General features: G+C 45.5%; 1 protein-coding gene across 7 annotated transcripts in view; it reads left to right on the forward strand.

The window, feature by feature from the left end:
- The window catches only part of LOC307096475 (lysine-specific demethylase 6A-like), a 269,094-nt gene that overhangs the window by 33,321 nt on the left and 220,669 nt on the right, over positions 1-15,104 (forward strand). For all 7 annotated transcript variants that reach the window (XM_079766141.1, XM_079766142.1, XM_079766143.1 and 4 more), the window contains exon 3: positions 1,687-1,795. In XM_079766141.1, the coding sequence (XP_079622267.1) occupies positions 1,687-1,795 (109 nt within the window). The remainder of the gene's footprint in view (positions 1-1,686; positions 1,796-15,104) is intronic.

Below are 15,104 nucleotides of genomic sequence, written 5' to 3' on the forward strand. Positions count from 1 at the left end.
CATTTCATATATTTCTGGGAGATTTTTTCCTGTTTTTTTCACATGTGACATGTTTTCTTGTCTCCTTTTTTTTTTAAAAAAATACGTTTTATTGATTTTTTACGGAGAGGGTGGGAGAGGGATAGAAAGCTAGAAACATCAATGAGAGAGAAACATTGATCAGTTGCCTCCTGCACACCTCCCACTGGGGTATGTGTCCGCAACCAAGGTACATGCCCTTGACCAGAATCGAACCCGGGACTCTTGAGTCCGCAGGCAATTGCTCTATCCACTAAGCCAAACTGGTCAGGGCTTGTCTCTGCATTTTGCCTGCTTTGTTGTGTTGGTTTCTATATATCAAGTAGTGCAGGTATGTCTTCTTGAATTGGTTGTTGGCCTTGTGTAGTAGGTGTCCTGTAGGGCCCAGTAGCTCAGTCTTCTCAGTCACTTGAACTGGGCATTCTAGGTGTGCCCCTGTGTGGGCTGTGTGCACAGTCTTGTAGTAGTTGAGCCTTGATTGCTGTTGGCGTCGCTGGAAGGAGTTGGCCTCCAGACCAGTGGCTGTGAGGACCAACTGCAAATATAGTGGAAGAGCTGCTGTGCAGGAGACACCCGTATAGAGGAAGACTTGCTTCAGTGGGGCTTCGGTGTTCACTGAGTCTGCCTTTTGAGTGTGTTGCTTGTGGATGTGTAGAGTTGTAATATGGTATTATCTGAAGCTCTCCACTGGGGCTTACTGGGAGGTACAAAGTCAGCTATTGCCTGGGGTCACCCTGCTGGAGCTACCAAATGATATGCAGAGGGCTGCTATTTGTATTGGGCTTGGAAGTACCCAGGTGAGGCCAAGCTGTGAAGCAAGGCAGGCTTGTGTTAGTGCCATGTCTTGATAGGTATGGTCTCTTATTGGTAGGTATAGGCACACTGATGCCACGTGCTGCTTGTTTAAGGAAAGTCTAAAGCTGAGCCAAGACAGGCTATTCATAAGGAAAAGCCACTGCAAACAGCTCTGTGGGGCTGCAAATTGGATGGGGTGGGGTCTCAGGGAATCACTAGGGTGGTTCAAACAGTGTGCTTCAGGCTGATGTAGACTCAGATATGACTGCCAGTTAGCTTGGGTATTGGGGAGGTCCTAGCACATGAACAATGATCCCCTCAAACACCTAATTCTGGGAGAAAGCTGCCTCCAAGTTCCTGCCCCAATGCCAAACAATCCATTTCCTCCCAGTGTTTCTCTGAGTCCTCTAATGCAGCCAGCCAGAGCTGGAGCTTAGAGGGATCAAGTCTGAGTAAGTTTGTGTGCCAGCCCTTTAAGAGGAATACCTGGGTCTCCAGAAGTTAACCATAATCCCTGCTAGCTCTGGAATCCTGGGCTCGGGTCGGTTTGGGGCTAGGACCCCTTCTTCCTCACAGGCACCCTCTGCAGAGACAATCTCCTTCCTGATTAAAACGTGTGTGGTACCAGCCAGTTCTGTGCCTCCTCTCCTACTAGTCTCAGTGTGCTTTCTTTTTTACGTCTCTAGTTGTAGAGCTTCCATTCAGCCAGTTTTCAGGAGGTTCTGAATGATGGTTATTCTGTATGTAGTTGTAATTTCGATGTGGTTGTGGGAGGTGGAGAGTACTGACTTTTACCCACACAACCATTTTTATTCTCTCTGCTTTTTTCTTAATACATATGTTGTTGTTTTTGTGTTTTTTTTTTATTTCTAGGCCGTTCGCTGCTATGAATCTTTAATCTTAAAAACTGAAGGAAAAGTGGAGTCTGATTTCTTTTGTCAATTAGGTCACTTCAACCTCCTGTTGGAAGATTATCCAAAAGGTAATGTTTTTATTGTCTTTTAAAGTTTGTGCTTGAGTTGTTTGCATATTATATAAATGTCAGTATTTTTATTTTTTTCCCAAGGGCAAAGAGTTTTTTAGTTTTTTAAATTTCTTCCAGTTTGTAAGTACAAATGACAATGTGAAAGAAAGAGTAGATGAATATAAAACAGAAGGCAACAAATCCTATCTAATAATAGACAAATATGCAAATTGACCATACCTCCAACATACCACAAGCCACGCCCACCATCCAATCAGAGCGAGTATGCAAATTAACCCAAACCAAGATGGCAACAGCCACAGAGAGCAAGGTTTCCTAGGTAACAGAGCAAGCCAAGCTTTCTGCCAGTCGTTGCAGGCCTAAGCCTCCACTCAAGCTACAAAGTTTCAATTATAGAAGGTAAACAAATTCAAACAAATGGCAGCAGAATGGAGCTTGAGAGAGAAGGCCAGGGTTGCCACCGGCAACAGGGGAAGCAAAGCTTTCCCCACACCCTGGCCAGGCCCACCCGCTTAAGGCAACAAAGTTTCAATTATAACCCCAACAGAAATGGCTGCGGGCCTCGGAGGGAGCCCCAGGCTTGGCTCCGCTCCAGGCTACAAAGTTTCAATTGTAGAAGGAAAATAAATTCCAGATACCAGGGTCTCTGCTTGCGTTGCCAGGGGGCGTGGCCCAACTGCAAACCACCACAGGCCCCTCCCTCAGGCCGCCCCACGCCCCAAGGGAACCCCACCCTGATCAGGGACACCCTTCAGGGCAAACCAGCTGGCCCCCACCCCTGTACCAGGCCTCTATCCTATCTAATAAAAGAGTACTATGCAGATTGATCATCATTGTAACACAATATAGCTGCCCCCATGTGGTCAAAGATCCTGCCCCCATGTGGACACAAGATGGCCACCACAAGAGGGCCAGCAGGAGAGGGCAGTTGGGAGGCACCCGGCCTGCAAGGGAGGGCAGTTGGGAGGGACCAGGCCTGCAAGGGATGGCAGTTGGAGGTGATCAACCCTGCAGGAGAGGGCAGTTAGGGGTAACCAGGCCGGCAGAAGAGGGAAGTTGGGGGCAAACAGGCTGGCAGCAGAGTGGTTAGGGGGTGATCAGGCTGGCAGGCAGAAGCGGTTAGGGGCAATCAGGAAGGCATGCAGGCAAGCAGTTGGGAGCCAGCAGTCCTGGATTGTGAGAGTGATGTCCGACTGCCCGTTTAGGTCCGATCCCTTGAGGGGTCCCAGATTGGAGAGGGAATAGGCTGGGCTGAGGGACAACCCCCCTCCGTGCACGAATTTCGTGCACCGGGCCTCTAGTGAACAAATAAACAAAAACTCATAGACACAGACAATAGTATGGTGATTATTAGAGGGAAAGGAGGTAGGAGGGCAGTAGAGGGTACAGAGGTTAAATGGACTGACTCTTGTGGCTCACTGGTTGAGTGTTGAGCTATAAACTAGGTGGTCAGTGTTCAGTTCTTGGTCAGGGCATATGTGGGCTTAATACCCAGTAGGGGGTGTGCAGGAGGCAGTTATTCTCTCTCATCATTGATATTTCTCTCTCTCCCTCTCCCTTTCTCTCTGAAATCAATAAAAAAATACTTAAAAAAAAGAGGTTAACATGTTAAGTGCCCAGCCTTATGGTAACAAAAGATTTCAGTTTGTATAATTTTATTGCCAACCATTAAAAAAGAGTAGATGGAAATATTCATGGAACAATTTTGTGAAAATCACAGCTCCAAAAACATTTGGATGATATTACTTGGGAGATGTTAGATAGAAAAGATAACTGCTGGGACAGGAAAGGGGGGAACAGGAAAAAAGAGATTTTATCTCACTCACTAAAGAAGTCAGCCACTTTAGGATTTGCCAAACAGATGACCAAATATATGTACAAACAAGCCACATGCTGCTTGTTTAAGGAAAGTCTAAAGTTGAGCCAAGACAGGCTATTCATAAGTTAAAGCCACTGAAAACTCCATGGGGCCCCAAACCGACCCCAGCCCAGGGTTCCAGAGCTAGGAAGAGAAGTCCCCATACTCCGACATAAGCCACAACAATCTAGAAACCTATACAGGGAAAAGTATAAAACCTTTTGAACCCTCACAGGGAGCACTCAAATTAGCTGAATTGCCAGCTGTGCTTGATGCCAAGTGCATTTAAAAAATGTATATTTTTATTATCAATGATGAGAGAGAACCATTGATCTGCTACCTTCTGCATGCCCCCCACTGTGAATCCAGCCGGAAACCAGGAATGTGCCTGACGGGAATTGAACCCCCACTTTCTGGTTCCATAGGTTGATGCTCAACCACTGAGCCGCACCGGACTGGCAATGCCAAATGCATTTTATTTTATTTTTTTATTTTATTTTATCGTTTTATATTTATTTATTTATTTATTATTTTATTTATTTATTTATTTATTTATTTTATTTATTTTATTATTTTATTTTATTTATTTTTTTTTATGCCAAATGCATTTTTAATAAATCCTTGTGGATTGCTTTAAGGCTGTTGTCTGCCACTCATCTGAAATCTTTAATACAAGATTGACAGGAGCTGAGGAGGGGATAGCCCCCCACTATTACTCAGGGGCATCCCAGGAAGAATGACCCCCAGGCTACTTTCCTATGATGCCAGACAGAGGTGGAGCAGGCCTCAGAGCTCTCTTTAAGACCTGAAGAAATGATCCATTACCCTTACCTCACCCTCCACCAAGAATATCCCAGGATGACCCAGAACCCGTAACCTCTAGTGTTAAGTGACTTTGCCCTGTATCATCTGTAACCTACATACACCATTGGAAGTAGGATCTTTTATTATTTTTTTTGTTTTTATTTTTTAAAATATGTTTGATTTTTTTACAGAGAGGAAGGGAGAGAGATAGAGAGTTAGAAACATCGATGAGAAACATCGATCAGCCGTATCCTGCACACCCCCTACTGGGGATGTGCCTGCAACCAAGGTACATGCCCTTGACCGGAATCGAACCCGGGACCCTTCAGTTCACAGGCCAACACTCTATCCATTGAGCCAAACTGGCTAGGGCGGAAGTAGGATCTTTTAGAGAATGACTTGGAGAACATTTCAGCTTGACCAATTGTATAAACCACTTCCTTTCTACATTGCAAACTCCTGTTTATGCATTTATTACAGCCAGGGAGTGTAGCGAAACAAACTGAAATACTGGGGTTCAGTAAAATTAAACTGTCTAATTTTTTGAGAAATCTCAACCAATAACTCAAAAAGATAAATAGGAAAATTTATTTTCCATTAATTTACTAAACAGTGGAATACAATAAACTATGCTGCTAAAGCATCAAAGTAACATACCACCAACTAACTGTACACTCTAATCCTAAAAAAGTACCCAATTGTTTCTGCTAGACACAATTGCTAAAAATAACTTGTCTACCAACTCTCACAAGAGATTTATGACCATAAAAGGTTAATTATTCTTATAAGATACTTCTTCTTTTATATAGGTGTTTTTTTGAAAGGGAGGTGAAGGCATTTTTCTTGGTGTCTTTAACTAACTAATAGAGCAATGGTGTTGGGAGGATTATGAAAGCACACATCTTTTTTTAAAAATATATTTTATTGATTTTTTACAGAGAGGAAGGGAGAGGGATAGAGAGTTAGAAACATCGATGAGAGAGAAACATCGATCAGCTGCCTCCTGCACACTCCCTACTGGGTATGTGCCCGCAACCAAGGTACATGCCCTTGTCCGGAATCGAACATGGGACCCTTCAGTCCGAAGGCCGACGCTCTATCCACTGAGCTAACCTGGTTAGGGTGAAAGCATACATCTTTTAAAGATTATCTAAAAATAGAGGTCTGGTACCCGAAATTTGTGCACTTGTGGGGGGGCTGTCCTTCAGCCCAGCCTGCACACTCTCAAATTTGGGACCCTTTGGGGGATATCCAACTGCTGGTTTAGGCCTGATCTCCCAATCGCACATCCCTCTCACAATCCGGGACTGCTGGTTCCTAACCACTGCCCTGCGTGGCTGCCTGATTGCCCCTAACCACTCTACCTGCCAGGCTGATTGCCCCCTTACCGCTCGCCTGCCGGCCTGATTGATACCTTAACCACTCCCCTGCTGGCATGATTGACACCTAACTGCTCCCCTGCTGGCCTGATCACCCCCAACTGCCCTCCTCTGCAGGCCTGTTTCCCCCCAACTGCCTTGCTCTGCAGGTCTGGTTGCCCCCAACTGCCCTTCCCTGCTGGCCATCTTGTGATGACGTGGGGGCGGCCATCTTGTGACATGAGGGCGTGAGTTTCAATTTGCATATTATATAGGACTAGAAGCCCAGTGCACGAAATTCGTGCACGGCAGGGGGTTGTCCCTCAGCTCAGCCTGTACCCTCTCCAATCTGGGACTCAGGATCGGGCCTAAACGGGCAGTCGGACATCCCTCTCACAATCCAGGACTGCTGGCTCCCAACTGCTTGCCTGCCTGCCTTCCTGATTGCCCCTAACTGCTTCTGCCTGCCAGCCTGATCACCCCCTAACCACTCTGCTGCCAGCCTGGTTGATGCTTAACTGCTCCCCTGCCAGCCTGTTTGCCCCCAACTTCCCTCCTCTGCCAGCCTGGTCACCCCTAACTGCCCTCTCCTGCAGGGTTGATCACCTCCAACTGCCCTCCCTTGCAAGCCTGGTCCCTCTCAACTGCCCTCCCTTGCAAGCCTGGTCCCTCTCAACTGCCCTCCCTTGCAGGCCGGGTGCCTCCCAACTGCCCTCTCCTGCTGGCCCTCTTGTGGTGGCCATCTTGTGTCCACATGGGGGCAGGATCTTTGACCACATGGGGGCAGCTATATTGTGTGTTGGAGTGATGATCAATCTGTATATTACTCTTTTGTTAGATAGGATAGAGGCCTGGTGCATGGGGGGGCCAGCTGGTTTGCCCTGAAGGGTGTCACAGATAAGGGTGGGGGTTCCCTTGGGGTGTGGGGCGGCCTGAGCGAGGGCCTGTGGTGGTTTGCTGGCTGGCCATGCCCCCGGCAACCCAAGCGGAGGCCCTGGTATCTGGAATTTATTTTCCTTCTACAATTGAAACTTTGTAGCCTGGGGCGGCAGCCATGTCTGGGGCGGCAGCCATTTCTGTGGCAGTTAATTCACCTTCTACAATGGAAACTTTGTAGCCTTAAGCGGGTGAGCCCGGCCAGGGTGTGCGGAAAGCTTTGCTTCCCCTGTTGCCGCCGGCAACCCTGGCCTGCTCTCTCAAGCTCCATTCTGCCGCCATTTGTTTGAATTTGTTTACCTTCTATAATTGAAACTTTGTAGCTTGAGAGGAAGCTTAGGCCTGCAACGGCTATGGAAAGCTTGGCTTACTCTGTTACCTGGGAAACCTTGCTCTCTGTGGCTGTAGCCATCTTGGATTGGGGTTAATTTGCATACTCGCCCTGATTGACTGGTGGGCGTGGCTTGGCTGGTGGGCGTGGCTTATGTAGCGGAGTGATGGTTAATTTGCATATTACCATTTTATTAGATAGGATTATTTACCCCCACCTTATTCTGAGAAAAATATTTCAAATGAATAAAAAACGTTTTATTCAAGGATAAAACTTAGAGAAGATTATGTATATTACTATACAGTACCTTGAATAAAGATTGAATTTAAAACTAAAACGAACAAATTTAAAGAAAATCCAGAACAAAAATAATTTAAAATGCTATTTGTGTTGTACTCAAATTTTGGGGGAGAGAGGTGTCTATAACCTTGTTCCTGAGAGATAGGGAATTTTTTTTATTATTAGAGGCCCAGTGCACGACATTTGTGCACTCAGGGAGGGGGGGTCCCTCAGCCTGCCTGTGCCCTTTCACAATCTGGGAGCCCTCAGGGGATGTCCAACTGACAGCTTAGAAGAAGAGGCATCCTGAGCTCCCGCCAAGCACTGCTGTGCTCAGCAGCCATCAGCCCACCTTCTTGCTGAGTGGCGCTACCCCTCTGGGAGCACACAGACCACCAGAGGGCAGCCCCTGCGTTGAGTATCTGCCCCGTGGTGGTCAGTGCACACCATAGCAACCAGTTGTTCTGCTGTTGGTCAATTTGCATATTAGCCTTTTATTATATAGGATTCTGGAGAGGCTTACCAGAGTTTCTGCTGATGAGATGATTTACATATAGCCTCAACATGAGCTGAGGATAAGGGTGAAAAGAATGCAAAATAAACTCTTAAATGTTGAAATTTGATGAGTTTAAGAGTTTTCAGGTTTGTAAATCAGTCCTAATCCCTCAGGAACGGAAGTCCTTTACTGGTGGGATTAACACTATATCCAAGAATTGAGTTAAGTTAGTAGGACACAGCTGAGTTCTGGCTAGGAAAGAATTCAGAGTCAAGACTCAAAACTATAAGTACATCCTATATAGTACTCCTATATAATAAAAGGGTAATATACAAATAGACTGAATGGCAGAACAATTAATCAAAGCATAATATGCTAATGATATGCTAAGGATGCTCAACTGCTCGCTATGATGTGCACTGACCATCAGGGGGCAGACAGTCGACTGGTAGTTTAACTTGCTGATGGGGTCCAGCTGATCTAGACTGAGTGAGATGGGCCTGACATGCCCTGGAGCCCTCCTGTGGTCCCTCCTGCTGGCCACCCTCCCATGTCTCTCTCTGCTAGAGCATGCACTGGTGGGGTCCCTTGGTCTGGCCTGCGCACTCTCGAAATCCAGGGCTCCTTGGGGTATGTCGGAGAGCTGGTTTTGGCCCGATCCTACAGGAGGAGTGCTGCTCAGCCAGAAGCCGGGCTCATGGCTGGCGAGCGCAGTGGCAGTGGCGGGAGCCTTTCTTGCCTCTCCCACCTCTGTGGCAGTGCTAAGGATGTCTGACTGCCCCAAGGGCTCCTGGACTGTGAGAGGATGCAGGCCGGGCTGAGGGACCCCACGCCCCCAAGGGTACGAATTTCATGCACCAGGTCTCTAGTTTATTTATAAAATCACAGAGTAGAAGAAATGAGCTTAGGAAACATGTTATAGAGGCAAAGAGAAGACCCTTGCAAATTAGAAATGAGGTAGGTAAAAGTGGTGTGCCTTGGCGGAGGGGAAGAAGGGAAGGGCAAGGAAAATGGAAAGGCCCTGGGAGGGAGAGCTCACTTTGTCCTCTGTCCTAAGGATTTTAGGGTGGAGATTTTAGGGAGGTCCCAGGGGAAGATCTTAATAGAATAATCACCAACTTTGCTGGTGTGTCCTTTCAGTGTCAGGGTCTCCACTGATTTATTAGTCCATGTAAGGACGGGGTCATTATTGAATGCAGCTGGCCCTGAGGTCAACCATGGTCTGCTTTGACTGCTTTTCTGGGCCTACAGCTGAAATATAACTGAGGCCTAGATGTTATCTCTAGGGAGGAAAGGTAAGAGGGTTCAAATCGAATGAGCAGTGATATGGTAGGGATGGAAAGGTCATCCCCGGGATGAGGTTTTACCCTACAGTTGTCCTTTGCTAGGCACCTGGAGCCCTTCACTCTGGTGACCTTCTGTACCTGGGCATCTTCTTACTCTTCTCCTGTTTGTCTAACTGCCTACTACATCCATAGTATAGTACAGTTAACACAATTTATAGCACACAGAGATGTTATTTGGGCAACAACAAAACAATGAGGAGTACTGTGGTCTCATGCTTTGGTGAGAGAAATACATCGATTGGTTGCCTTCTGCACACATCCCTGACCAGGGAAGGAGCCTGCAACTAAGGTTCAGGCCGTTGACCGAAATTGAACCCGGCACCTTTCAGTCACAGGCTGACGCTTTATCCACTGAGCCAAACTGGCTAGAATGGCATTTAACTTCTTTTAAAAAAACACACATATTTTTATTGACTTCAGAGAAGAAGGAAGAGGGATAGAGAGACAGAAACGTCAATGAGAGAGAATCATTGTTTGGCTGCCTGCTGCATGCCCCCTACTGGGGATCGAGCCTTCAATCTGGGCATGTGCCCTTGACTGGAATTGAACCTGGACCCTTTAGTCCACAGTCCCACACTCTATCCACTGAGCCTAACCAGCTAGGACAGCATTTAACTTCTTGATAGACTATTCTTGAGTCCAAAGCACTGCTATCGAGAGATTTAGCCATTTGATAAATAGAAGTTGGCATAATCATTTGTAATAGTAGAGAGAAAAAAAGATCAGAAATATTCTTATTTTTTAAAAAATAAATCATTATTGTTCAGATTTTTACAATTGTTCCTCTTTTGTCCCCCACATAGCTCCCCGGTTCACACCACACCCCATGCCCTTACCACCCCATCCCTGCCACTGTCCTTGTCAATAGGTGTAAGATTTTTGTCCAATCTCTTCCCGCACCCTCCTTTTCCCCCTTCCCCCAAGAATTGTCAGTCCACTCCCTTTCTATGCCCCTGATTCTATTATATTCACCAGTTTATTCTGTTCATCAGGTTTTATTAACTTGATGTTTAGAAACACTTGTTGATAGTTATGTATTTGTTGTGTCACTTTGTTCATAATTTTTATCTTTACCTTTTTCTTCTTCCTCTTCTTAAAGAATACCCTTCAACATTTCATATAATACTGGTTTAGTGATGATGAACTCCTTTAGCTTTTTCTTATCTGTGAAGCTCTTTATCTGACCTTTAATTCTAAATCATAGCTTTGCTGGGTAATCTTGGTTATAGATTCTTTTTATTTTTATTTTATTGATTTTTTACAGAGAGGAAAGGAGAGGGATAGAGAGTTAGAAACACTGATGAGAAACATCGATCAGATGCCTCCTGTACACTCCCCACCAGGGATATGCTCGCAACCAAGGTACATGCCCTTGACCGGAATCGAACCTGGGACCCTTGAGTCCGCAAGCTGATGCTCTATCCACTGAGCCAAACCAATTAGGGCTGGTTGTAGATTCTTGCTATTCATCACTTTGAATATTTCTTGCCACTCCCGTCTGGCCTGCATCATTTCTGTTGAGAAATCAGCTGACAGTCATATGGGTACTCCCTTGTAGGTAACTGTTTTTCTCTTGCTGCTATTAATATTCTCTCTTTGTCTTTTGCCATTGGCATTTTAATTATGATGTGTCTTGGTGTGGGCCTCTTTGGATTCCTCTTGTTTGGGGTTCTCTGCACTTCCTGGACTTGTAAGTCTATTTCTTTCACCAGGTGGGGCAAGTTTTCTATCATTATTTCTTCAAATAGGTTTTCAATATCTTGCTCCCTCTCTTCTTCTGGCACCCCCATAATTCGCATGTTATTACGTTTGAAGTTTTCCCAGAGGCTCCTTACACTATCTTCATATTTTTTGTATTCTTTCTTCTTTTTGCTTTTCCGGTTTGGTGTTTTTGCTTCCTCGTATTTCAAATCTTTGAGTTGATTCTTGGGATCCTCTAATCTTCTTTTGATCTCTGTATATTATTATTTATTTCAGTCAGTGTATGCTTAATTTCTCACTGGTCCTTCTCCATTTTTTTTTTTTTTTTTTTTGGCATTCTCACTAAGATCCTTGAAGGTTAAGTTCCTTGTAGGTTTCTAGAAGATTCCTGAGTGACCTTATAACTGTGGTTTTGAACTCTATATCCAGTCATTTGCTTTCCTCCATTTCTGTCATTTGTGATCTGTTTCTTTGTCTCCGCATTTTGGCTGCTTCTCTGAGTTGATGGAGTGGCTTTGTGTGCTAGGTGTCCTATAGGGCCCAGTGGCTCAGCCTCCCCACTTACCTGAGGTGGACACTGTTGCTGCACCCTTTTGAGGGCTGTTTGCACAGTCTTGTTGTAGTTAAGCCTTGATTACTGTTGATATCACTGGGAGGAGCTGACCTCCAGGTCATTGGGCTGTGAGGACCCGCTGTGTCTATGATGGGAGAACTGCTGTGCTGGAAACATCGTTATGGGGCAGGACTTGCTTCAGTGGGGCTTTGGCGCTCACTGAGTCTGCCCCTGAGTGTGTCTCTTATGGATGTGAAGAGTTGTAATCTGATGGTCCCACTCTGACCACTGGGTACACTGGCTCTTGGATCTTCAAGGAGGTGCAAAGTCAGCCACTGCCTGAGGCCACCCAGCAGGAGTTACAGAGAGATCTGCAGATTCCTCCTCTTTGTTTGGAGTTTGGAGGTGCCCAGATGAGGCCCAGCTATGAAACAATGCAAGCTGCTGGGGGGCATTGGGCCTTCTTTTGGAAGCTCTGGAGCTCTCTGACCCAACTGAAGTTTGTTAGGTTTTAGGCTGTAAAAGGACAGGCCATTCATATGCAAAAGCCGCTGTGCACAGCTTGGGTGGGGTTGTAAATTGGGTGAAAAGGGGTTTCACGGAATCACCAGGGTGGAGCAAACAGCAATGGCTGCCAGTCAGCCCTGCACCAGAGAGGTCTCCGTGGAGATGCATCCCGTGCCCCCATGCGGGAACAATGATCACTGTGAGCACCTTTGAAAGAAAGCCGCCCTCACGTTCTGGTCTGATGCCAGACAGTCCAGTTTCTCCCTGTATGAGTCTGGGTCCCCAGAGACTCTCCCGGAACTGGAGTTCAGAGCAATCAGGAGCTTGTATCTCCCTCCTGATTGAAAAATACAATAGTGCACCCAGTTGCCAGCCCATTTCTTGCGCATCTCCACACCTCCTACCAGTCTCAATATGATTTTTTCTTTCCTTCTAGTCGTAGAACTTCTACTCAGCCAGCTTTCCTGTGGTTCTGGATGATATATGTTTTGTCTTTTAGTTGTACTTTTGATGTGGTTGTGAGAGGCAGCAAGTAAAGGTGTTTACCTATGCCGCCATCTTGGTTGTTCCAGAAATATTCCTTAAATTTTATGGTGAATTGAAAGTTTTGTAATTAAAAGCTCCCTGAGAGCCACCCATTTACAGTTTACTTTCTCCTTCAAATAATTTATTTGTTGATTGTACCTTTACTAAGAATTTTGACTCTTAATGTTGCTCGGTGGTTAGATTACCGGCCCATGCATGGAAGTCCAAGTACCTGGATTGCAGGTTCTTTCCCTGGGCTCCTCAGGGTACGTGAGGGAGACAACCAGTGTTTGTCTCACATCAATGTTTCTCTTCCTTCCTGCTTCCATTCTTTCACTCTGTAAAAATTAATGGAAAAAATATCAATGGGTGAGGATTAACAACAACAACAAAACATTTAAAAATAGACTTTAATGTTTAGGTTCCTGCATGTTTTTTAATGGGTAGGTGAAATTTCTATGCCGAGAGTGACTGACAATGCATGTGAAAGTTTGACAAGCTTTCTTCTCTCCTTTGTCAGCCTTGGTAGAATAACAGTTCTCTGCCCTGGGATATCTTCTTCTATAATAATAAAATGTACTATGCTAATTAGACCAGACATCCTTCTGGACAAAGCCCAGGGCCAAGGTGCCTGCTGGCGGCTGGAGGGAAGCCCAGGTCCCGGGTGCTGGAGGGAAGCGGTGTCAGCAGCACAGGGAAGGAAGGCGTACTTTTAAATGAATTTCGTACATTGGGCTTCCAGTATAGTAGAAGAACATAAACATAAAATGAGTGCTTTCTAATAATAGGTCTTTGAATTTGTCCAAAAATAATTATTTATTTATTTATTTTATTTTATTTTTTTATTTTAAATAAATCTTTATTGTTCAGATTATTACAATTGTTTCTCCTTTTTTCCCCCCATATCTCCCCATCACCCGGTTCCCTCCCCCCCATTGTCCTTATCCATAGGTGTATGATTTTTGTCCAGTCTCTTCCCATAACCCCCACACAGACACCCCTTCCCCCCTGGGAGTTATCAATCCACTCCCATTCTATGCCTCTGATTCTATTATGTTCACCAGTTTATTCTGTTCCTTAGATTTTCAATTCACTTGATTTTTAGAATCACTTGTTGATAGATATGTATTTGTTGTTCATAATTTTTATCTTTACTTTTTTCTTCTTTTTCCTCTTTTTAAAGAATACCTTTCAGCATTTCATATAATACTGGTTTGGTGGTGATGAACTCCTTTAGCTTTTTCTTATCTGTGAAGCTCTTTATCTGCCCTTCAATTCTGAATGATAACTTCGCTGGGTAGAGTAGTCTTGGTTGTAGGTTCTTGCTATTCATCACTTTGAATATTTCTTGCCATTCCCGTCTGGCCTGCATAGTTTCTGTTGAGAAATCAGCTGACAGTCGTATGGGTGCTCCCTTGTAGGTAACTAACTGTTTTTCTCTTGCTGCTTGTAAGATTCTCTCTTTGTCTTTTGCCCTTGGCATTTTAATTATGATGTGTCTTGGTGTGGTCCTCTTTGGATTCCTCTTGCCTGGGGTTCTGTGCGCTTCCTGAACCTGCAAGTCCATTTCTTTCACCAGGTGGGGGAAGTTTTCTGTCATTATTTCTTCAAATAGGTTTTCAGTATCTTGCTCTCTCTCTTCTGGCACACCAAAAATTCGGATATTGGTACGCTTAAAGCCATCCCGGAGGCTACTTATGCTATCCTCACACTTTTGGATTCTTCTTTCTTTCCGCCTCTCTGGTTGGGTGTTTTTTTCTTCCTCATATTCCAGATCTTTGGTTTGACTCTTCGGGTGCGGTGGTCTACTCAGTATATTCTTTATTTCAGACAGTGTATGCATAATTTCTGACTGGTCCTTTTCCATTTTTTTGGTATTCTCATTTAGGTCCTTGAAGGTCTCTTCAAGTTTACCAGCGGTTTTTAGAAGATTCTTGAGTAACCTTATAAATATGGTTCTGAACACTGTGTCATCCATTAGTTGGCTTTCATCTATCTCTCCTACTTGTGACATACTTCGATGTCTCCACATTTTGCTGCCTCCCTGTGTTGATGGAGTGGCTTTGTGTGGTCGGTGACCTATAGGGGCCAGTAGCTCAGCTTCCCCAATCACCCTAGGTGGTCGCCCTTTGTGGGCTGAGTGGAAAGTCTTGGTGTAGTTAAAAGCCCTGATTGCTGTTGGTACACTGGGAGGAATTGACCTCCGGTCCAATTGGTTGTGAGGGCCTGCTGTGTCTATAACGGAAGAATTGCTGTGCTGGAGACACAGTAGGGCTTTGGTGCTCACTGAGTCTGCCTCTTGAATGTGTCCCTTATGAGAGTGGTTGAAATCTGGTGTCGTCCACACCGACAGAAAAGTCACTCTCACTCTCCGACCAATGGCTGAGAGTCCCGTAGGCGTCTGGGTTCCCCGCGTGTCCCCAGAAACTGGAGTTCAGAGTGTTTGGGATTGCTGGTATCACTGGCGGGAATTGATCTCCAAGCCAGTTGGCTGTGAGGATCCGCAGTGTCTCCGCTGGGAGAGCTTCTGTGCTCAGCTTGGATGGGGCAGAGTCTCAGGGTGGCGCAGACAAGCTTTGGTTTCCCGTCTGCTCCGCCCTAAGAGGGGCGGG

Source organism: Cnephaeus nilssonii (assembly GCF_951640355.1).
Source record: "Cnephaeus nilssonii genome assembly, chromosome: Y".
NCBI classification, from domain to species: domain Eukaryota; kingdom Metazoa; phylum Chordata; class Mammalia; order Chiroptera; family Vespertilionidae; genus Cnephaeus; species Cnephaeus nilssonii.